The sequence below is a fragment of the Dermacentor silvarum genome, chromosome 8 (assembly GCF_013339745.2).
Source record: "Dermacentor silvarum isolate Dsil-2018 chromosome 8, BIME_Dsil_1.4, whole genome shotgun sequence".
NCBI classification, from domain to species: domain Eukaryota; kingdom Metazoa; phylum Arthropoda; class Arachnida; order Ixodida; family Ixodidae; genus Dermacentor; species Dermacentor silvarum.
The window spans coordinates 30842468-30865944 of record NC_051161.1 but is presented as its reverse complement, the minus strand read 5'-3'; the positions used below and the strand labels follow the sequence as shown (position 1 = coordinate 30865944).

Below are 23477 nucleotides of genomic sequence, written 5' to 3'. Positions count from 1 at the left end.
TCATGGTGGAAGCCTACATGCCAGCCTGCAATTTTTGCTTGTAGTTTGTCATTTAGTGTTTTCGGAAGTCTTTTGTACATCTGTTAACAAGTTTACGTCTATTTTACATCTGTTTACATCGGCACATAAGTCCTTCAGCAGCACTTTTTTTCCCTACAATTGCTGATTTTTTTTCGGAATACATTTATGTAGCATTTTTGGAAACCTTGTCATACAGCAGTCATTCATTAGCATAGGCTAGTCATACAGTTCTTTTAATATAACTGGCAATCTTGTTTTTAAAACTGATTCTTTGTCTAGTACAGGCTTGGTACATAATTATACGGAAATACATATTCCTGCTGTAAATATATGCATCTGCATTTGACTATTTGATATTTGATTCTATATTAGGTACTTATAATTAGTATTCAATTCATATTTGATATTTGCCCACTTCCTCAATTCATTTTATGAAGGTAAATTGAGACGTTACATAGCTTTTTACCTCCAGTCTTATATAATGATGATGAACATCTTTCCAGTAAAACTATCTGCTCTCACTGCAAGCTTGATGTTTTATTAAATCTATGCAAGAAGAAAACTTGCATTCACAGTAAATGTGATCGCTGTGTGACAAAATGTCATCTCCGAGTCACAGTTGAAATAACATGTTTACAAACTACACAAATTTATATCATAGAATGCTGCTATGCTGTTACTGCCCTGCCAGATTCCAAATGTACTTGTGCTTCACTATAGCTGAAATATAGATTGGAGTGTGGACTAAAGTGATCTACTGTTAAACGAGGTTTCGAGCACATGCAAGTGCATGGAACTATCACTTTTCGAATTCTTTCCCATTTCTCCAGTCAGGTGAGTTCCACACAGAATACATCCTATGCTCCATATCTAACAAAAACCAGTATCACCATGTAATCGCTGTCTTCCATGGTATGCAGCCTGGATGGGGAGCCAACTTTACATGGGCGCTGAGGTCTTCTTACGTGTGTCATAAGTATCAAAAAGTCACAATTACTGAAATAAAGACCACAACAGTTATTAACACTCAACACAATGCTGAAAAGAAATGAAGCTTACATGAAAAAAAAAGAACTAAAGAACAAAACTGCACTCACCCAGCGAGTTCATCTGATAAACTGGTTTCATGACTTCTCATGTAGTTAACACTGAGTACAAGTACGGGTCTCACAGAAACTTTTTGAAAACGCTGCCATACTTTCTGCATGAAAAATTAAAATTACACGTGAGTAAGCAGCCACACTTTCCTTTTTTGCAAAAGAACTTCAACCGAATATGTAAAGCAAGGACATAAAATATGTGCAAGTAAAAAGTCTAGACCTATGCATAAATTATTCATTTATATGTGAAAGCAATATTTGTAGCCTACAGACAATCATGGAATGTGTGCATACAGGTATTTCTATTCTTAAACAATCAGCAAAAGGCACAGAATAAATCAGAATTTCGAATAAACATTACAATGGGCAGTAAAGGGGCTACTGTCATGGAGCTTATTTTCATTTTTGTCTTAAACCACTGCATGCAATTGTGAATGCAAACATCTAAGAAATGGCACATACCTTAGCTACATTCTTGAAGGTTTCTGCATTAGTCACAAATGTATCGTAAGATAGTGCAACACCATCGAGTTCGTTTTTTCGCATCCAGCTAAGAAGGGCACGGATGAAACTCTCAGCCTTGTTTTCCTTCTCTAAAGCACCTGCACTATTTAGGGCATTCACTTCAGCCAGAAACGGTGGTGAAACCTTGCCCTTTTTCAGGGCCAGAAAGCTGTGAAAAGCTCGTGCTGGAAAGAAACAACAAGGTTGTTGGACAGATAAAAAATCATCTTGAACACATACACAAGTCACAATTCTACATCTGCAAGGCAAATGTGGCAAAAGAAAAAGCAATCTATTTTGCTTTCCAGTACTTTACTTTCACACAAAAACAATGCAGTAAAGATTGTAACACTCCTATACTGCATATCTTTTACAGCAACATAAGATTCAATGTGATTATGATCATAATCTTCAGATCATCATATTGTGTACACTATTTGCCGGCGATTTGGCATTCATTTACAATAGAGAGGTTTAGCTTGTCCGGTAATCAGGTCAACACAGGTGGACCGGGCGTTGGGGCGGAGGCGTAAACAGGAGCAGCCTGTATGGTGCTGCCACCTAGTGGTACAGAGCTCAAACATACAAAAATGGCTAATATTGCAGTAACTAGTGTATTCTACTTCACTGCTGGTGTAAATTTTCGGCAGTGGCCTAATCGTGTTGCTGCCGAAAATTTACACCAGCAGTAAAGTAGAATACGCTTGGTTACTGCAATATTAGCTGTTTTTGTCTGAGCTCTGCGCCACATGGCAGCACCATACAGACTGCTTACGTTTACACCTCCGCCCCAACGCCCCAACACCCGGTCCATCTGCGTTTACCCGATTACCCGACTGTGACGTGCCATTTCAAATTTGCCAGTTGTCACAGGTGTGTGCCTAGCTAGACATGCACTGACATAATGACCATGCCATAGTTTGTAGGCTTACCATTTGATGCCATAAACTTGTGACCTACATCTTTGTAGGCAATGCTGGAGTACACAACATAGTTGCAGACTTCATCCACAAGGTATTGCAATGTATCTACCATGCTGGCCACACAGATTAGGCTGACTGAAATGTGAAGAGAATTCCATTACACACCCAACTGAGCTTAAAAAGCATAATGCAGATGTGAGCTTACATCTTGGAGCCTTTCTGTGGACATGGTCCTCACTTGTTGAAGTAAACGGCTCCTTTGTCTCCGCTTGTGCTAAGTGGAAAAAGAAAAGAAGAATCAGCAAGGCTTCTGCAAGATGCCTTTAGCTAAAATACCAGTTGAGATGGTATACACTGAAGAAAGAGTAAAGCCAAGTTAATTATAGTTTTATCTACTACACTAGTTAACAACTTCCATATTATACCAAACAGGGTGAAAAGTTCCCAGAAAAATAGAGAGTTGACATAGACCAAATGATTTTACAACAAGACTTGTCTTCATCATGGCCACATTTACTGTATACTATATACAGTCCCGGCCACATATTACAGTGGAACACCATTAACACGCTCCCTGCTGGTGCGTTTTCCTGGCTACTATGTCATGTTTTCGTGGTCCCAACCTAAATTCCATTGACTCCTATGTATTATGCTCCCATTTGATATGTTGCCGTTCTGTAATGTTCCCGTATCTTATGTTGTGTTTGAACACAGTGGTCATGTAGATTTAGCAGTGCAGCACCAAATTTGCTCTCGCTTGTTGCTACGAAGACGATAAATGTATACTCGCGGTTAAGCCTACAGCGATACAGCCATTTTATGCGGCGAAGCATATCAAGAGTGGAAAGGAGCCACTGTAACAGAACATAGTACATGCCCCTTAATTATCACACGTACATGTGCAGTCTCCGGTCACTGCACAAGCACCGAGACATCTAACAACTGCACTGGCAACATTTCAGAGCTGTTTCTGAAATTGCTGTGGTGATTTAACTGAGGCCTTCCTCACTATTACATTTTCCTGGCTGTTCAGCTTTTTTTTTTCCCGTGGTCCCTTGAAAAACATCAGCGGGGTTTTACAATACTGTATACTTTCATGCATGCTGTGTGTTCCAGTGACAATTGCCTCCAATTGCTAAAACAGGCATTCAAGACAACATGATGCTAGCCAAGAATTTAACAGTGGATAAAATTTTTAAAAACCATGTGATAATTACCAGGATAGGTGAGGAACTAAATGTTTATAATTTACTTTTAAGCAAACTACTTTAACACACACTTTTTGCATTTGCAGCATTGAAGCCAGTCAGTGCCATCCTGAGACTAGCAACAGCTTCCTTTTAATTTGTAAGCATTCTTTGGCAAGTACCCCAGCCCCACCAGACGAAAAGTGTAATGCCTTGTATCTGCACAAAAATGCGCAACCTGCAATGTTAAGACATTTAATCATTGTAATAGTGTAAATGTAGATGATTAGTAACTTTATCAATTTAAATAAAACAAAAAATGAACACACAGTGATTACCCATAGGGATACATCGAGCTCCATAAAAAATACATGGGGAAGCTTGTAGTAGGGGTGGGTCAACTTGAAAATTGGGGTTGGGTCAACTTGAAGTTTGGGTGTGGGCCAATTTAAAATTGGGGCTGGGATAACTTGAAATTTGAAAGTAGGCCAACATGAAATGTGGGGGTGGGCCAACTTGAAATTTGCGGGTGGTCCAACTTATATTTGGGGGTGGGTCAACTTTAAATTTGGAGGAGGGCTAACTAACATTTGGGGGAGGGATAACTTAAAATTTGGACATGGGCCAATTTAAAATTTGGGGTGGGCCAACTTAAAATCTGGGGGTAGGCCAAGTTAAAATTGAGGGGGGCAAACCCTTGAAATTTGGGGGTATGCTTATACATACTTAGACAATTCCAGTGGAGTTTTTCTGTTCCTTTTTTTTGGCGAAGAAGTTGTGAGGATACCATAGACTTCAGTGCCGAGAAATATTGTGCCTGGAATGGCCCTTTTGAATGGCATGTCAGTGCAACGGGGCTGCAAGAAAGCCTTAACGACAACACAGTACCAACCTGTTGATGTTGACTTAACTTCAAGCTCCGGTGTAACTTCTTCTGGTTTGGATGATGAGGATTCCATTTCATGATTTATCTCTGCCAAAAATAGAGCATAAGTAAGCTCATTTCTGTCATTTACTTCACAAAATTCAAAGGACAATAGTAAGGCCTTCATTTACTCAAGATATCTATCATAGCTGTGGCTGAAAGAATGATTACTGCTCTTCATATTGCAGTCTGAAAAATCAAGCAGGCATATAGCAAAGAATATATGGAAGATAGTTTTAATAAAACAGTGCCAAAGAGGAGCACAAAGAGAAGAAAATCACAAGATTGTGCACTCCCTTCGTGCTCATCTTTGGCACTGTATTACCATGTTACCTATTGTCCCTACTTTTGCAAAGCAAGATACATGTTAAAAAAAAAAAACTAGTAATCATTTCACTGAATGTGATTTCATTGAAAGTTCTCCAATTGCTTGTAAGGCAGCATTTGGTTGATTCTTTTATTTTTTACATAAATAAGTCCAGAAACCTACTTTCCGTGTCGAAAAGATAGTCACTGATGAGATGTAACCGCCAGAAGGGTACTCCTTCAGATGGACAATTGTCTCTGGGGTTCTCCCGGTCTATTTCAAAGACTGTTACACAGAAGTCTGGTTCAAAGCCAGTCAAATGCGACATCTGAAAAAAAATTGAGCAGGTGGATGATTTTAACAATTCAGAACAGAAGAATTTGTGAGCTCAAAGAATCGGTTATATTTCAAGTACTGCCAACCACTGGATGTGTGACAAGGGAGAGCACAGTTCTCGCAGTAACAAAGCTTGGCGTTCTTTCATGCACTAAGACAGAGTACAACAGCTGTAGACAAGCAAAAGATGTGTGCTTCTTCAGCTACAAAATATTCCCTCCATATCAATCAATCAATAATCAGTCAATGAATCAATCAATATTTATTTCCGGTCCTATCAGCAGAGGGAAAAAGCTGGAGCTTGACGAGCTCCCGAGCCCTCCAACAGTGGCGTAAATCAAGACAAGGACACGAAAACTAACCACTGTAAACAAACTGACCAGAACATGACACTGACCACAATACATGCAGGAGCATGAAAAAGTAGGCTTGTGAAAATATCAGTTTTTTGGTTCAAAGCAACTTGAAGCGAATAGTAATTAGTGTTGAGTAATTTCCAAGGGAATAGTTCAAATACAGTAGAACCTTGTTGATACGATCTCGTCATGTACAATTTCCTGCCGCCAATGCTTGCCATCAAGAACATAAAAAATTAAACAATCCAGTTACGCTTATTTTTCACCGGTTCATGCTCCCTGAAAACATAGTATCGGCACCAACGTTCAGTATATCACCAAATTGCCATTGTATGATACGTTTTCTAGCTGTTAGATTCCATGTAAACAAGAAATGGCACGAGGCGTGCATGATTGAGACAGTAGCCACCTGTAGCAGCAGTTTCCCTGCAATACTTGCTTGCATGTCTTGCGTGAAAACACCTGCACACACTTAGTTTCCTATTTTGGTACCAGAAAATCTCCTCCTGGGTCGTCGCATTCACAGCTATTGCTGCCAAGCCTATTTCGATAAGCACCTTCGCCTATCTGCTTCACAGCACGTTCGGCATAGTGCTGTTGTAAGTTGGCTTTTAATAGGTGATAACCGAAATGTTCCGCCCATTCCCTAAAATATGCATATTCGTTCATTTAGAATACTTAGAAACCTTCAAATGCTGAAATTCGAGCAAATATAAAATAGCATAATATTCGAATAAATATTCGAAATTATCAAACATTCGCACAAGCCTACGAAAAAATAAACATCCAAGTAAACACACACAACTTAAAATGCTTCACACAAAATTCTGCTGAACTTCTCATTAGCTGCAAAAGTCACAGCTAGCTAAGCAATGCAGCAAGTGCGTAAGTGTAAAAATAGAAATAAGAGCTGTAAGACCAACTCCATTTTCTCACCTTTTGTTGGATGAAAACCTTCCCTTCATATGTCAATACTTCAGTACCATCCGATGTGTAGCGGGTTTCGTAGAGATTGTTACCATTCTTCTGCATTGTTCGGCAAGTCTTGAAGAAAGCAGAAGGGCAAAGAGTAATCCTTGCTTGCACCAACTTTTTTTTTTTTGCTTCTTGAACATGAAATCACAGAACCTAAGCTGCGGGCAGAGCTTCATTTAGTCTTTATAAGCTTGCAATTGATTTTCCTGCAGCTGTAAACACTTAATGCTGCTTGCAATGCAAATTTCCCCCAAACATCATTATGCTATAGTTGCGTCTAGAGAGGTTACACAGCCCTAATAAAAAGGGATGAAAAGAGGGTAGACAAACAAGCCTGTGTGTTCATGTCCCGGAAGGTTTCTGTAAATAAATTTCACATTTCATTGCAAATCCATTGAAACCCCAGTGGCTCCATCAAACACCCCAACTGCCAAAAGAATTGGACATCTCACCATTTACAGTTCCAAATTTGCATTAATTCACTTTACATTCAAAGGCAAGTTGTGCAGGCATATCTTTCAACTCGGAAGGGTGGTTGCTACTGCGGCTCCATGAAATGTGCCATCCACTTGCATCAATTTGTTTTGATTTTAAAGATAAGACATCTGAGCGTATCATTTGCAATATACTAAAAGGATAGTGTTGCACTGATCAAGCAGCGATTTTTGCTGGACATCAGTGAGAATACAAATGTCTGGCTTGAACAGATGTGAGCCCACATTCGATCATGTACCCTAATTTTCTACTTATAGGAATGTTATAAAGCAGCCCTCAGAGTAGCAACAGAGGCAAAGACAAAGCAAATGCCTCCAGGAAGTAAAGAAAATGCAACCTCTGAGTAGTCCACCCAGTGTTCTTCGTCACACATATCTTGAATCTGTCCTGGTTGCACCAAATGAAATTTCCGAACTGCAAGGTTAAATGTGACACAGGGGACAGTCGCGTTTTTGGACAGCTGCACAATTTTGCTCTGAAAAAGAAAAACACCATGTCACATGGGCCTAACACAAACACTCATGCACTCTTGGTTTTAACCAAAATTTGTTTGTTCTTCGATAAATACTGAGGGAGAAGTAACAAGAACCCCGGCCAGAGAACAAGAGACAAGCTTGCAGTACCAACCATTCGTGCAGTGTCGCTTTCACTGTGAGGTCTGGAAGGAAAGCCCACTTTGCAGGGTACTTCAGGCTGCCTGATATTCGTCATAAGAACTAAATAGTCTGCTTTTCTGAAACAGAATACACCATTATGTTAGCAAGGCATTACAAATGTAAGCATATCGTAGCACACTTAGGGAGTGCAGCTGATGATATGGTTGGAGGTGGTAGCCAATTTTTAAACCAAGAAATTGTTTGGTATGAAAGGCGGATTTTAAATAAAGCCAGAATGGCCAAGCTAGCAAGATACAGAAGCACTATTTTATGCCTAAGTTTATTAAGTCAATTTAACGGCTCATGTGAGTATAGTCTTTCAGATTTTTGTAGTATCTAGGCCCATAGTGCAATGAGCCACCAATGACATGTTTCATAATGAAAAAACAAGGTGTGCAAAGAAAGTTTCATAGATTACTGGTGCCCAAGGAAACACAGAGAAATACATATAAGCTTATGACAGTTGATTCATACACAGAAAATGACAAACTAGAAAACTTGAAATGCTTAAGGTGTGGTTATATAGTATTCTAAACTAAAACTGCATAAGAATGCTGCCAAAGAAACACTTACCCAGTGAATGCCTCACTCAAGGCAGCGCTGTATGGACTTCTCAAATCTACACCAATTACAAGCACGAGCCGTGCTTGGTCAGTGTGAAACTGTTTTGACAGTCTCTGAAAAAACAAATGTGAAAGGAAGCCATGTATAAATATTATTTAATGTTCCTATGGCTGAACCGATAACATAAGCAAAAACTCAACTTTTTAAACTTTTTAAGAATTGATTACACATAATAGTTCAAAAATTCCAATATATTACGACTGGATACTGCTCACAACTCAATGTACACACTAAATGTGACTGTAAGCAGTTGAATGTTTCCAATTACATACCAGAAATTTTAGAAGTGCAACACTCACAAAGAACTGCATAAGGCTTTCCACAGCAAATATTTTGAGCAGACAGAGTGCTTTCTTACATCTACTAAGTCAGCCCACTCATCAATCCACTCATCAGTGCCATTCACATCAGCCTTCATAAAGATTGCAACACCATTCAGATCAGTGGTGTGAACCCAGTCAGCAAGTTCCTGGGGAGAATTCTGATGTGCAGTGCTCTTGCTTGATGAATTGATGCTGCAGCTATCGACTTCAGCCAAAAGTAGAGGACTTCCTTCCTTCCTGCTTGCAAGAAAGTTCCGGAAAGCTTTTTCTGGAAAGAAAAATATTTGTGGTAACAAAAAGAAAAAAAAAAACACACACGCACAAGTTTGGCAGGACATCCAGCACAGTGACTTTGTATATAGCCAACTGTCAGAGCAACATACCATACTCCATTTCATACATAGCAGGCAATGCTATGGGGAGACCTCTCCGTGCTCGCGTTTGCAAAAAAAGTTGAACGTCCCATATAAAAGCCAGATATAGGTATGCATCGTGTAATTCAATGTAGCATTAAGTTTCACACTCCTATGTCACAAAATACGACATATTTATTACATCGAAGGCATTGCAGTTATAAACTTATTTACGACCAAATAAGCAGAGTGATACATTTATGTAATTAGAGGCAACAGCGCGATGCTTGTGCTTACGACCAAAACATAGTACGTTACATACTGGAAGCATAAAGGAGCAAAAATACGTGATTTTCCACAATCTCATGTCCACAAGTTGTAGGTGTAATATATGAAGAAGTTACTTTGAAGATAGCATTGCAGATTAAAAACAACTGTCACTGCGGAAGGCGCAGAGTGAGACTACATCCGCAGCTTCTGCAGCATTGCCTGCATAGTATGAAATCAAATCTCCATGGTATGAGAACATCACAGCTGTGCTTGTTTATGCAGTAATGAATGGAAGCAAAATGTTCTCCTGTTCCTCCTATTTACCTTCAATGTTTGCCAAATACACATCTCTAACTTAATGCATTCTCCTACCGACAGTTTTGAATCACAAAGAAACACCTGAGCTGTTAGGACTGCTTAGTGGCGAGCCCTGGATTTAATTTTGGTCACATTATGTTGTTAGAGCACACAAGCAGTTGACATCCTGCCTCCATCTGAATGCAGCTACTGTTGCTAGAAATGAAACAGGTGAACCAGTGTTCAGCAGCCTGACACCTTAGCAACTCAGCCATCACAGCAAATTTCTAATTTTAATTTGGTTCTTGTAGAGTGTAATTAAATATTTAAAAGGGCAAATAAATATATTCAATTAGAAAAGAATATTTGTCAAGCCAAACAATTGCTGCTTCTTGCTTTTGTGACCAAGGCTTGCTTTACCATTTAGCATAGAACAGATAACACGTGTGAATAGGTCTTAGCATGTTACTATATGTTATGAGAGGTTGGTAAATGTGCAGGATGTTACATGAAGTACTGCTATTACACGGTTTTCCAGTACAGCCTCTTAGCCATCGGTGATTCATTAGTCACTGTGATTAATTTCTTAGCCACTTCAAAACTCTTACAATCCCAGTCATTCATTTTAGGTGGTAGTAGATCAGTGGGTGGTTGCTCAATTACATGAATTCCAAGTATGCACTCCCCATAGCGCCATGTAAAGTGCATAAGAAGTTAAAATGCATTGGCTGCTTTGGTTCAGTCAGTCCCTGTGTCCTGAGGCTCAACTGTGCAAGTATATTAATGAGCTTGAGCTAATTGATTCCATTGAATGCCCTTGTGACACTGTGGTTTCAATATTACATGCCTACTGCTTTCCTATGAAAGTATTACAGTATCAGGAATTTCCCTCATATGTAATAGCTGCCATAGGTAGAATTTGAAGAATGGATGCTAAAAGCCCCAATGGCTATACAAATCATAAGGTCTCAAACACTCTACTTAAAGTGAAGCTTCGACTGTGTGCAGCGTCCAAGTAAACATTTAGTTCAAAAACCTTAATGCTTGGTATACTATCTGTCGTATCGCTGACGACGACGTCGTAGATGCCGTCTGGCAAACAAAGGGGCACGCTCCCCAGTAAAAAAACAAAAACAAAAAAAAAAACAACAACAACAACAAAAAAAAAAACAATTGACTCCCATTGGTTTTTCCAATAGGAATCAACTGGGACCAATAGGAACCAACAGCAACCAACTGGAAAATTCTTACTTCCAACTGGTTACGATTGGGTCAGAGGAGGAACCAATTGGAGTGGACCCAATTGTAACTGTTTGGAAAATCCCTAGTTCCGACTGGTTACGATTGAGTCAAAGTGAAACCAATTGAGTCCAATTGGACTTGGTTCCAACCAAGTGGGAAATCATTACCTGAAATCACTACCTCCAATTGGTTACGATTGAGTCAGGGATGCAACCACTTGAGTCCGACTGGACTTGCCAGTTTGAACCAGCTAGGCCTACTACCTTACATTGTCTAATTGGACTACCAATAGGAATAAACTACAACGTAACTAACTGGAAAATCATATTTCCAGTGTATGAACCCATTCAAAGTAATTGGAATGAGTTATAGCTATATATGCATGCAGCACTAAGGCTATAGCAAACCTGTTTCTGACAGCTGGAATCCTATTTAGGTTTTCTTTGTAGGGCTCGGTATATATATGTGTATTGTTATTGTCCGCTGGTGCAATAGGTCATTCCAACCACTTGGTACCTATTGGGTACAATTGGTCACTCCAACAAAAACCAATCGGTCACGTTCTAGCTGGTCTAATTGGTCCAATTATGTACTAATTTACGATTGGAAATTTTCCCATTGGTACCAATTGGATATCTATCCAATTGAAGTCAATTGCTTTTTTTGACAGGGTCGGGCGGAGCGCACACAGATGTAATCAGACCAGGCCGAGAGTTGGGCAGGAACTCATTTTAATAAACAAGTAGGTGTATATATAATAGAGCTCCATGACGTCACACTACATGGTACTACTGGTAGAAGCACACTGCACCATCCTCTTAAAAACCCAAACACTGACTGAGAGATCAGCCCTTGAATCAGAGATCCAAGACACAACACCATCATAGTTAATGCTTACCATTTGCAGGAATGTATGCATGGCCTTCCTTGTCATAGGATATTGATGAATAGACAAGATGAGTGCAGAGAGGATCACTGAGGAAGGGAAGTGTATCTGCAGATGTGGTCACACAAATGAGAGCATCTGAAAAAATGAAAAAGGAACATCTGTACCTTGCTGCTATGTACAGTTGAGCATAAACATAGAATGCAGCATGTGTATTATTACTTAGTATAACTTAAGTTTTGTGATGCCTACACTACTTACGTTTCTTTGCATCGCGACGCTTTCGGCTTGGAGGCACTGAAGCTTCTGTAGAAGCCTCTGCACTCTCTGCAAAGAAGCATGCATACATAAAATGACTGAACTAACTCGTTTAAGTGAAATAGTAAGACTGGCAATTTGTTACAACTCTTCCGGACTCAAAAGGCTGCTGCATGCAGAAATTCTTTAGATAAGACGTTTGTGCAACCAAGATTTATTACTATGGTTTATTCACAATATTTTGTGACTTACAATTCATGTGAACAGCCTGTTTCAGCTGCCTATTGCAGATAAAAATAAGCCAGCTAACATGTCACTTTCAATGATTTTTTTTTTCATTACATGCCGAGACAGTTGCAATGAGGAAATTCTCCTGGTAAAAAATAAATAAAGACATCCAATGAAAATGGCATGTTTTCATGGCAAGCTTAAAGAAAAGCTTTAAAATGCATACCATTCGTGGCATTTTTTGGGTGCAAAAGATTTCTGATCAGAGATAGCCGTGGCATAGGCTCTTCAGTTGTTGCACATTCTTTTTTTGTGTCTTCTAAGTCCACGCGGAAAGCTGCGACACAGAGGTCATCCACTTTTCTGTCCAAGATTGACATCTGTCAAAAGGAAGGTGGGAGATGACAAAGCTTACCTTCTTGCTCACTGGTAACAAATGCAATGGATCAGTATACAAAAAGCTTACCATGTGTTCCAATGATGATATTCCTTCATATGACACAACTTGATGCTTTCCAGGCATGTACTTCACTTCAGCCAGAGTCCTATTCTTCAGAGGGTGGTCTAATGTAGCATTGCAAGCCTTGGCGAAGAATGTAAGATTATAAGAAGTAGAACCAATTTAGTACCATTGGAAAGTGGTTTAACTACTTCCAAGAATTTGTGATCACAACCAGCTGCTCATGCCAGAGAGGTCAGCAGTAACAGCACTGTTGCAGCCATTTCCAAAATGCAAAATGAGAAGCCCAGTTGCTAAAGGGCAGCATTTTTCAGGTTCTGCAATCCCCAACCATGCTTCCCGATTTCATACATTAGATACAACAAACATGCTATTTTCATCCACCACAACTTATGCCTAAAAGGAAATATTCTCATTTGTGGTCTACAAAGAATAATCACCAGGACCAGCAAAACACTTGAAATGAACACTTTTTTTTTTCAAATCAAATAATAGATTTTTCCTTTCATTACAAAAAGAATGGGTCAGCCGCTAAAAGCTACTTTTACAAGGAGCTTGACGAGGCGACGGTCCCTATATTAGCAACAACATACTGCATATCAAGGAACCAAAGTATGTACAAGATGACCGTTCCTTTATGAGGAACATACAAACATAAAGGGCACTTTCTAAGAACAATGAAATGCTGACAAGATAATTTTAACACTTAATTCGTAGAGAAAAATTAGAAGAATCAGTAATTTTATTCGAAGAGAGAAAGATGTCATAATGTTTTTTGTGGTAGCTGGGTGAGGTCAGCCCTATTCTCTGAAAATTTGTTTAACATGTGGGGAGTGTGTAAGTTATTGATTGCAAGTAATAATTTTTCACTGGTGTACGAATAATCATAATCCATGTTTCTGGCCAACACATGTTGTAGATCTACTGCCTTTTCTTTAAGATTGACAAGTTGACAAAGCATGAGTTATTGTCTCTATTAGCTACGGAGTACGATTGCACTAGGCGGTAGTTATAGAGGCGATTATTTACATTATTCGATGGCAAGCAAACATCTCTTGTGTACGAGAATTTAAAAAAGCATTTGTTTTTACCCTCATTGATTTCTTTTGTAAAATTAATAAACGGTTCGAGTTTTTCTTTATCATCATTCCTCAAATGAAGAGAGAATAATTAAATTGGGCTAAGATTAAGGACTAATATAGCAAATGTTTTATGCATTCAGGCAAGAGAAAGCTACTTATTACTACTTATTAACCCAATAATTTTGCACAGCTTTTGTGCATTTCAACCATGTGCTTGTCCCAAATTAGGGGTACTAGAAAAGTACACAGCTAAAACCTTAACCCAATCCACTACTTTGATTATATCTGATCTAAGTTTAACATGAGTCAAAGCAAGTATTTCTTTTAGGTCAAAAGAGGACTGGTTTTGTCTTTGGCGAGTTGATAGCTAAAAAATTTAGTTTTACCCAAGAAGAAAAGTGCGGCAGAACACGTTCACAAACCTCCTCAATCTACGTCGGTTCTCTGCCTGATATCAGCAGTGTTGTGTCATCAGCGTAATAAACAATGGACACTTTAAATCTTGAAATAACACGGCACAAACACAAAACAGAGGTGGTCCGAGAATGCTTCCCTGAGGTACACCTGTTTTAATGCTTTGTAATTCAGACCTAAGGAAATTGTAATTGATAGGCTTTGTAATTCAGACCTTGCAATTCACCTAAGGAAACATATTGCTTTCTGTATGTTAAATAGCAGCCTATGAGGTTAAAAGCAATTCTGTGCACACCGTAAGAATATAATTTACCAAGGAGAACTTTGTGACTAAGGAAATCAAAGGCTTCAGAGAAGTCTAATATAAATTCCTAGTGTTAGGTTGTTACTATAAATATTGTGCAAGATTAATTTCTTTTGCATTAATAAAGCTGTTTCAGAAGATAAGTGTGTGAAAACCGTGTTGGAAAGTTCCGAGTATCGAATGTTTCAATAGAATTATGCAGTCTAGAGTGCAATAGCTTTCCGAAAGCTTTAGGCAAATTGGCAAGATTCAGATAGGTCTGTAGCTTTTTTATAGATCTTTGTCACCACCCTTAAATTTTAAATAATATTCGCGATTTGCATCTTTTTCAGAAATACGCCGTTTGAAAAAGCTAGGCTAAACATGTACACCAAAAGAGGGGCAATTAAGTCTGCAACAAACTTAATTGGCCTAACCAGCATGTTATCGGCATCACAACTACTTGTGTTGTGTTGGTTTACGATGGTAGAATATACCTCCCGTTCATCAACTGGGGAAAGAAACATTGAGTTAGGGCTGGACTGCACACTTGCATTGCACGAAGTATCATATTCTAAATCTGAATTTAAGAATTGATAAGGAAATCATTAAAGAGATTCGCTAGGGGTAACCCCTTAACTATGGCACCGTTATGACTCATAGCCTAAGATAGCCTAGACTTGGAACACTTAACCAGCTAACTTGAAAGTGGGCTTTAGAGTCACTAAGTCATGTGTTCTCTTCTTAAATAAATTAGGTGTATTTTTTGCACTAACATGCACTTTGTTTTAATACATATTTATACCTCTGAAGTCAGCAGCAGCAGCACATATTAATATGTTCACTGCAGGACACAGCTATCAACCAGTGATCTCCAATTACCCTGTCCTGCATCAACCAACTCAATCCTATGCATATAAGTTTTCTAATCTCATTACACCAATGAACCCTCTGCCATCCTCTATTGAACTTTCAACTTACTTTTCACATCCGCACAATGTACAGAGGAAAGCATATTTATTTTTCTTTGGCACCCGTCTAATATACGAATGGTTATGTGCTGCCCACATTGCACAAACTCCTCAACTTCAACTTAATTTCACCTAAAATACAAACTGCTCAACTTCCCCTGAACTTAATTTCAACTAGAATATCAGTTGCACACATTGGTCAAAATAAGCTATGCTGTGACCTTCCTGTCTTGAAATGTTGCACCTATTTTTTCCCACTTCTATCACTCGCTGTGCCGTGTGAAATCATTCCAGGACTGCATGTAGGGTTTTACTGAGGAGTGATGGATAAGGCTGGTTGACTTTCCGTGGTACTTGGACATATAACACAAATGCAAGACATAGAACAAAGTGACATGAGACAAGGACTGAATTCATGAGTTCAAAGTTCACAAATAAGGGGGAAAGCACACAAGGGCTCCCCAGCAATTTTTTAATATTGGTGGAGTTTTCTGTGACCAAGTTTTAGAAACCCTGTTGTAGAGTAGCTTAGGTGCATTTATGCTTGTGGACATTTTTATCTTTTTCTAATGGGACATGAACTGTCAGCAAATGCCACAATGCAGTGCAACATTTGCGTCAAAATGTTTGCGTCAGAATGTTTGCATCAGAATGTTTGCATCAAAATGTCATGGCAACACAATTTTAGAAACTATGAAAGTGCTAAGTGGGTACATTACCGTAGCATACTTCTGCAGAGTTTCTTTGGTGCAGACTTCTGTCTCTCTTCTCTTAGCTATGAGAAATGAGCGCACAGCCAAGTTGATGGAAAAGCAGGCAGTGGTGTGACTCCTCGATTCCCACCACAGTTGGAACTGCAAATGATTGTTGTGCACAGTAAAATATCTGTAACCACATGTAATGTAAATCCTGATTCCTAGCAGTAAGAACTCTATACTGATAATTGTCTGTTTCCTATAAGGTATTGAAGAATACAATGTAGCTGGAAAGCTCTGAAAAAGTTGTACCCAGAATGCTGGATAGCTGCAGAATGTATAGAAGTTTACGTACTCTTCTCCATATGTAGCATACAACGATGAAGCTATGCAAGCAATAACACATCCTAATTAATGTGCTGCTGTATGTTCCTCCATGTTAGGGTGGTCAGACAAAGCTGAACAAACAAGCCAACAGCTATCTCAAAAGAAGCTTGAATAAAAGGTTCAATAGGGTTCCAAGAATTGCCAACTGAAGACAGAAAATTGTCCCTTAAACTTGTTTTAAGAATCCTACTCAATAATCTGCACTGAAAATGTTTTCCTCAATTAAGGATATTTATAAATTTGATTAACATATCTGTTCACAATGGCCACCATTAATGGACCCTGTCCTAAACAATGGTGCAAATAGATATTACGTAGCTCTTAATATCTTTGATAAGAACATGAAACATTTTATGTGAAGAAAAATGAAAACTCAGAGGGATTTCAAAAACAAATTTAAGAATAGATTTCTCAATGAAAAAAAAAAAAAGGTAAGCAATAAGGTCCCATTGTGCAACGTTTTCACAGTTTTGCTTGAAATGTGTGATGCATTATCTCGAATAAGTGCAACAAGTACAAATAGCCAACTTTTCACATTATGCACTATGTATTAGAAAGTATAACAGAAAAATGTGTGATCTACCTGCAGTTGCTGCTACTAATTTCCTGAAACCGCACTCTCCACACCCTCAACTGTGGACTGCAGGTAGATCATGTTTCTTATGCACCTCTCAACTCTCTGTTCTTGTGGCTCTGCCTCCTGTTCAGTTTTTCTTCTCTTTCACTATATAGCCACACCCAATTTTGCATATAACTCTGTCCAATAATCAATCCTTTTTAATACAATTACGGTCTCAACACCCCTTAAAGGAAGACATAACAAAATTAGGTAACCACCGCTTTAGTTCTCCTATGAGCTGGCTGCCCTTTAACCCTCAGAAGTGTGCCTAGGTTGCAATTGTTTTGCCATGGTCAGTCATGAACAAAGTTGCTTAATTAAAAAAGAAATTTAGTTTCACTAAGGATTTTAAACGAAATCATGCTGCGGCGAGATTTTGAAGAAATAATTTACATGTCAGGTTCATTCCTTTTTCCTCTGAATTCTTAGCCATGCAACACTTATGAAATAATTCCCAACAACAACTTCCTGAGATGGGAGATTCATTTTCTGTAGCAATGATTAAGATAGTTTATACAGTTCACGAAAGTGCTTATGAAACACTGTCATCTTTTTTGATGGGGTATTTTTTTTTCTTCCACAGGATATTTTTAGAGATTGCCACGAAGCAGTTGGGGCAAGTTGCACAAAAAGACAAGCCGCAATGTCAAGACATCAATTTGAGGCAATTGGCTGGTTAAATGCTAGAGTATTGAAAGAAGCAAGAGGTGTCTAGCAACATTGGTGAGATATGCACTACCTTTCAGGTGTCTGCCATCAACGTTGCAACAAGGATTAGAGCAACTTAATGACATTAAGGTGCCTCTACAAGCAGCCCTATTTCAAAATTCTGAAAATCTGCACAGATTATTTTGTATTCTGCTGCTTATAGAACTGTCCTGATCACAGAAGAGCATTGTTAGTTGCCAGATCACAATACAAATGGCAAGCACGACAAAAGGTGAAGCATTACTCACAGCAAACTTGTAGTCTGCTTCCTCATAAGCACGAGATGGGAAGTCCACGGCACAGACTCCAGGTGGCTCCCGTGGATGTGCCATCAAAATCAAGAAGTCACAGTACCTGGAAATCACGACGTTGTATCATGCCTTTTCTTCCGACTAAACGCAACTTTTGTACTCACCCAGCAAATTCACGAGGAATGCGTGTTTCAAATGGGGTAATATGGTCGACACCAACTATCAATTTTAGGCTTTTATCGGTGTTCTGAAAGTGTGTGTAGACATCCTGCACAATTTAAGATGACAAAGGTTAGAACGCTTTGGCAAATTCCCAAGTGGGTATGGTTGGCTTTTACTGGTTTCTTAATGTTTAAACAAGTTTAAAGTAAATAATTTAATTATACCAGTAAGCCTTATTTAAATCTGTTTAAAGTAAACTTTTTATAGCTTCAAAAAGAATGAAAAGGATGTAAGATAGTATGTGTGCTGTCATTTCTTATGCATTTATATCAGGGTGTAGAACTGAACCCGAACCACAATTTTGGGCGGAATTGAACCTGAACCTGAATGCAAACTAATATTTTTGAAACATGAACTAGTACAGAACCTGAACCTAAAGAAATAATAATGGTTACTAGTCTGGCACGAAACGGTTGAAGCATATAAGGTGACAACGGGTGCTCAATAGTTTGCATCTTTGTTCAAATAACTACAACCACAATCGGCGGACCTTACTAGCAGATTGTTACGACTAATGAGTAGCACTGTGTGACAACGGGGATAGACTATGGGTGCGTGCTGGTAGCTACGGCGACCTCAGCACAGATGCTTGCACTTCTGAAGTCGGCTATGCCAGTTGTGTTCTGCAGCCGAAAAGTTGTTTCAGGAGCTCCATGGGATCAACACTTCTAGTGACGCTCCCAATTTGGCCGCTGGGTCAACTTGTTGCTAAAGCTAACTAGATCAACATGAAGAGCGGAAAAACTATGTCCTCAAGGAGGGATATCAACGAGTTCAGCTGCATGACTTAATGTAACCTTAGCACTGTGGTCACTAATGAATGCCGTCACCATCTCAGCGAGCGGTAACCACGGCTGTAAACAGCACGCGAAATCTGTTTTTGTTACGTACCATGGCTTAACGCACGTTTGGTGCTTAGCCAAGCAGAGTACAATGTTTTTCGAATTGTATAAATTATTCACGGGGCACAGGGTGCATGCTTTTGACATCTTTGCCCTCTCTAAGCCAGTGCAAGGCTACAAGACACGTGCAGATGCTAAAAGAAAGGTCGACATATTGCTCAGCACAAATAACCTTTGCTGATCATTCAGAAGCGTTAATGTCCTCACCTGCTTCTAAAAAATCAGCAAACCAAGCAAAATATCAAATGCTGGTTTCTTTCTTTGCTACACACTAGAAGTTTTAGGTTGTAATTTATGTAATACAAAGTGAACTTGCGCTGTCTTCGACACCTTAGATCTCATGTGACAGTTCGCTCACCACCAGTCCTGTAGTAAAAACCTAAGCAAAACGAAAATTTACTGACTCTGCTCCTGTCAAAGTAATGAGTGTGGAAGCTATGCACACCTTATGCTGACGTAGGAATTCTCTCCAATTACCTGTCTTTATTATGCACGTGAACGTTACCCCATATCTGTGTAATTCATTGATAAATTTATGCCTCCTCTCAATGAAACTTAGAAATACCGAATTCTGGGCGAGTTGGTGCTCCATACCGACGAAGAATCATTGTGACATGTTGTGTTTTTTTTTCTCGTCCCTTTTTTTATCGCGCTATTTTTTGTCAGCTCTTGATGAAACCTGTGCATGCGGACCCATCGATATTGCTATGCAGTTATATTGCCATGAGGCAAGATAAAATTGACTGTGTCGAATCGGCTTGCAAACCGGTTCCATGTTGTGCAACCAGTTCGCAAACCGTTATGTTTATTTCTCCGAACCAAGCCGAAATCAGATCACGTTGAACGTTGAACTTGAACAGAAGCAGTGTATTTTTTTTTTTGGTTCTGCACCCTGATTTACTTCAAACATACAGCAATTAAACAAATGCAAAATAGTAGTGTAGCATCGGCGAATCCTTTATGTTTACTGACCCTTCCAACCAGCACTCAAGACATTCACAAACACATCTCAATGCCTTGTGTAAGAAAAGGGGGAGGGGGGGGATGCCACACATGAAGAAAAGATAACAAAATTGAAATTTGAATGCATGACAACACATCCACATGCTGCGCTGCAACAATGTTTTTATTGGGGTAAGAGGGAAAGAAAGGGATGCAAAGGATTAAATGCCCATTGGTCACAAGTGAGTGTTTACTTTGGGCATCTGATGCCGCAACCGTAGGACCGACCGAATAAAGAGAAAGAGCAAGGCTTAGTCTACAGAGCATCATACGCATATTGCAGGCAGCGTACACTGGTGAGACGAAAAGAGGCGTGGTATATGTCTCACTAGAGTCCCTATGCAGGGGTCTTACCAGAGGTGGTAACCTCAACAATGCTTTAGGGGAGTAGAGAATGGATAAAAACTGAGTGATGAGGCAAGTCAGGAGGGAGAGTGTAGAGTTGGAGGAGGCCACAGGACCCTCCTTGTGTCCAGGTGAGCATGCGGCAGGTGCCGCGAGTGGGCCAGGCATGAGGAGGTCTCTGGCTGGGAGCAGCAGCACGTTCGCGAACAGTTTGTGCTCTCACGGTGTAATAGGGTCAGCAACTATGCATTGCCGCCATATTGCAAACAGAGGTTGCAAACTGTTTATGCAGTGTGGAAAGGCCTTTAGGCAATATCCTAGGATGATTTTAAGCACAGGTTGTTGCATTTGTTACGATGCATGTCAGCATGACAAAATTTAGGATGGGAGGCTGTAGCCCCCCCCTTCCCCCCAAAATGTTGTATGCGAAATACAAATTTTTTTAAAGGCAGAATTGATACATTATGACTATTTCCTCTATGCATTTATACATCAGTTTTGAATATTTGCCTTTCTTGGTTTTAAAGTAAGTTCTCCGCTCATTCTGGTTTTATTAACTTTACCTATGTAATTCTGAGTGCACTTCGCCCTTTTACTGCATTTTCAAACCGATATATGTTGTGAATAAAAATAATGAAATTACCTGAACTATGGTTATTAGATTGTTCAGGTCATTCTGGTGACCTTGACAAAACAGGGCAATTCCTTTCAGTTCATTTCCGTCAATCCATGCATCCAGGCTTTTCATAAACTGCTCCAAATCAGTTCCTTGCAGCATATCAATGCTGAGCGAGTCCACCTCAGCAATAAAATAAGGTGCTCGGTCAGTGTTATGTGAAATAAACTTTTGAAAGTCATTGTCTGGAAAGGAAGACAAAAAGAAAAGATATCGTATTTACAGCAATAATTTATTTGCAGAGAACACGCAAAATGTTACATTCACCATTTCCAATCATAGAAAGTGGGCACCAAAAACGAAGCATAAATAAACAAAAAGTGAGTAAGACCTCAAAAAGCAAGCACAGATATGTCTTCGTGTTGTTTCTTCACCAGTGTTTTACTATGAATTGGAATTTTCAATTCTGCCTCAGTCTAATCATGAAAGAGTATAGTCATTCCATCTGCAGTTAACTTGTGTTAAGTAAGTTGAAGTCAGTTAATGAGCCGATTGGTAATGACAGTGCTCTGACAAGCTCCCGTACCTTTCTATGGAGAAAAAAAAAAAAACACATCACAAATTTGAACTTCATAACTCAAGCATTTATGTTAGAGAGAATCACCAGCAGGTAGAATTATGAGCAGTAGTAGTTGACAAAGCTGCTAACAAGAATATTTTCTGTTCAAGTCATGGGGATCGCACTAAGTACATAGAAAGAAAAGAGAGAGAAAAAAAAAACTGTCAGCTCCCAGAGAGCGGAAAACTTTGAGATACAAGGTCAATGGGGGTGGCAGCTGAAAGGGTTAATGGTGAAACTTGAATCAAACACATGTGTGAGACCATTGATACACAAATTTGTAAGCAAGTTTCTCTTGTAGACAGCTTGAGTACTGAAATTACTTTTGAGTCATAGCCAGTTGTTGAATGATATTGGTAGACTGCGCTAAACTTAGCAGCGAATATGGACTTCTACTATTCCACTTTTACTTCCAAAGACAGTGATGATCATGCTTTGCAACATATGTATTGTGGTTCAAGACTGTCTGTACAAAGCCTGCTTTTAAGCACAAGTGCTTAGTACCATCACAAGATACTTACAGTAAATACCTGAGTAATGTTTAGTGCTATCTTCAAACTCTCATTTAACTTACCATCTGGTATACAAACTGATTTTGCACGTCTCAATGAGGTCGAATTAGTGGAAGCTTTCTGCACATCTCATTTTCAATAAATCATTTGAATGAGCATAAAGGCAATATGGTCCCATCATTGGCCATCAAAATCAAAATTGTGATTTCCTTATCTCCTACGCATTAATCAAATCCGGAGTTTTATGTGCCATAACCACCACATAATTATGAGGCAAGCCATAGTGGGGGACTCTGGATTAATTCTGACCACCTTGAGTTCTTTAACCAATGCACAGTACACAGGTGTCATTTGCATTTTGTCCCCATCAAAATGCGGCCGCCGTAGCCAGGATTAGACTCCTATGCACATAATTGGTTCATATGTATCTTCACAGCTTGGAGTCAAACTGTTCCGTTTTTCAAGAGTGCAACAAGTTGCATAGTACGCGTCTTTCTTAAACTGAAATGTGTCATTTGAGCTACAAACACAAAAAGAGAAACGCAGCAGTGCGCTTGTCATTCCTTGACTGTCTTATTCTTCATACTTGCTGTTCACAATTCAGTCATAAATGATTCAGCTCCCTTGAGTATGCTTCTTCAAGTCCTTTATTTCTAATTTCATTGACTAGTTAAAGCTTTCTCTGATCTCTAGCAGCAGTCATATTTTTGTGCCATTTAGCAGAGTACAGCCATCATTTTACAGTACTGCGATAAAATACAACACAGTTTCACCAGTGCCTCCATGTCACATCAAAAATCTTTTATGTTTCAATGCATTGTGCCTATGACACATGTACATCCCACTCCCTTTTCCCAATTAATGTGCATATAACACAATCTGGTGACGTAAGGCCACTTGAATCTGACTGAACTCAAATACTAACCATCTCTGGGCACAAATTTATGGTCAGCATCATTGTACTTGACAAAGCTATAGATGACAAAGTCACACAGATCTCTTGTCAGATATTTCACAACACCAACTGCCTCATTGGTAAGACAGATGAGGCTACCTGAAAAATAAAGTGAAGTCACATTAATCACATGGAACAGTTCAGAACAGCCAATGCTCTGTGTGAAGG

At 39.2% G+C, this 23477-nt stretch overlaps 1 protein-coding gene across 7 annotated transcripts in view; it reads right to left on the bottom strand.

Moving 5' to 3' along the window:
* Positions 1-23477, bottom strand: part of LOC119460951 (uncharacterized) — a 68380-nt gene that overhangs the window by 44124 nt on the left and 779 nt on the right. For 5 of the 7 annotated variants that reach the window (XM_049673284.1, XM_049673283.1, XM_049673282.1 and 2 more), the window contains exons 3-23: positions 23280-23408; positions 21251-21468; positions 18301-18404; positions 18134-18239; positions 16196-16330; positions 12733-12849; positions 12493-12646; positions 12042-12107; positions 11793-11918; positions 8768-9000; positions 8359-8462; positions 7757-7862; positions 7467-7604; positions 6596-6703; positions 5151-5295; positions 4619-4708; positions 2754-2816; positions 2558-2683; positions 1584-1810; positions 1119-1222; positions 912-1017 (exon numbers count right to left, since the gene is read on the bottom strand). In XM_049673284.1, the coding sequence (XP_049529241.1) occupies positions 912-1017; positions 1119-1222; positions 1584-1810; positions 2558-2683; positions 2754-2816; positions 4619-4708; positions 5151-5295; positions 6596-6703; positions 7467-7604; positions 7757-7862; positions 8359-8462; positions 8768-9000; positions 11793-11918; positions 12042-12107; positions 12493-12646; positions 12733-12849; positions 16196-16330; positions 18134-18239; positions 18301-18404; positions 21251-21468; positions 23280-23408 (2705 nt within the window). Of the gene's footprint in view, positions 1-911; positions 1018-1118; positions 1223-1583; positions 1811-2557; positions 2684-2753; positions 2823-4618; positions 4709-5150; positions 5296-6595; positions 6704-7466; positions 7605-7756; positions 7863-8358; positions 8463-8767; positions 9001-11792; positions 11919-12041; positions 12108-12492; positions 12647-12732; positions 12850-16195; positions 16331-18133; positions 18240-18300; positions 18405-21250; positions 21469-23279; positions 23409-23477 lie in introns of all 7 variants that reach the window. The other 2 variants (XM_049673280.1, XM_049673285.1) reach the window with 2 other exon arrangements.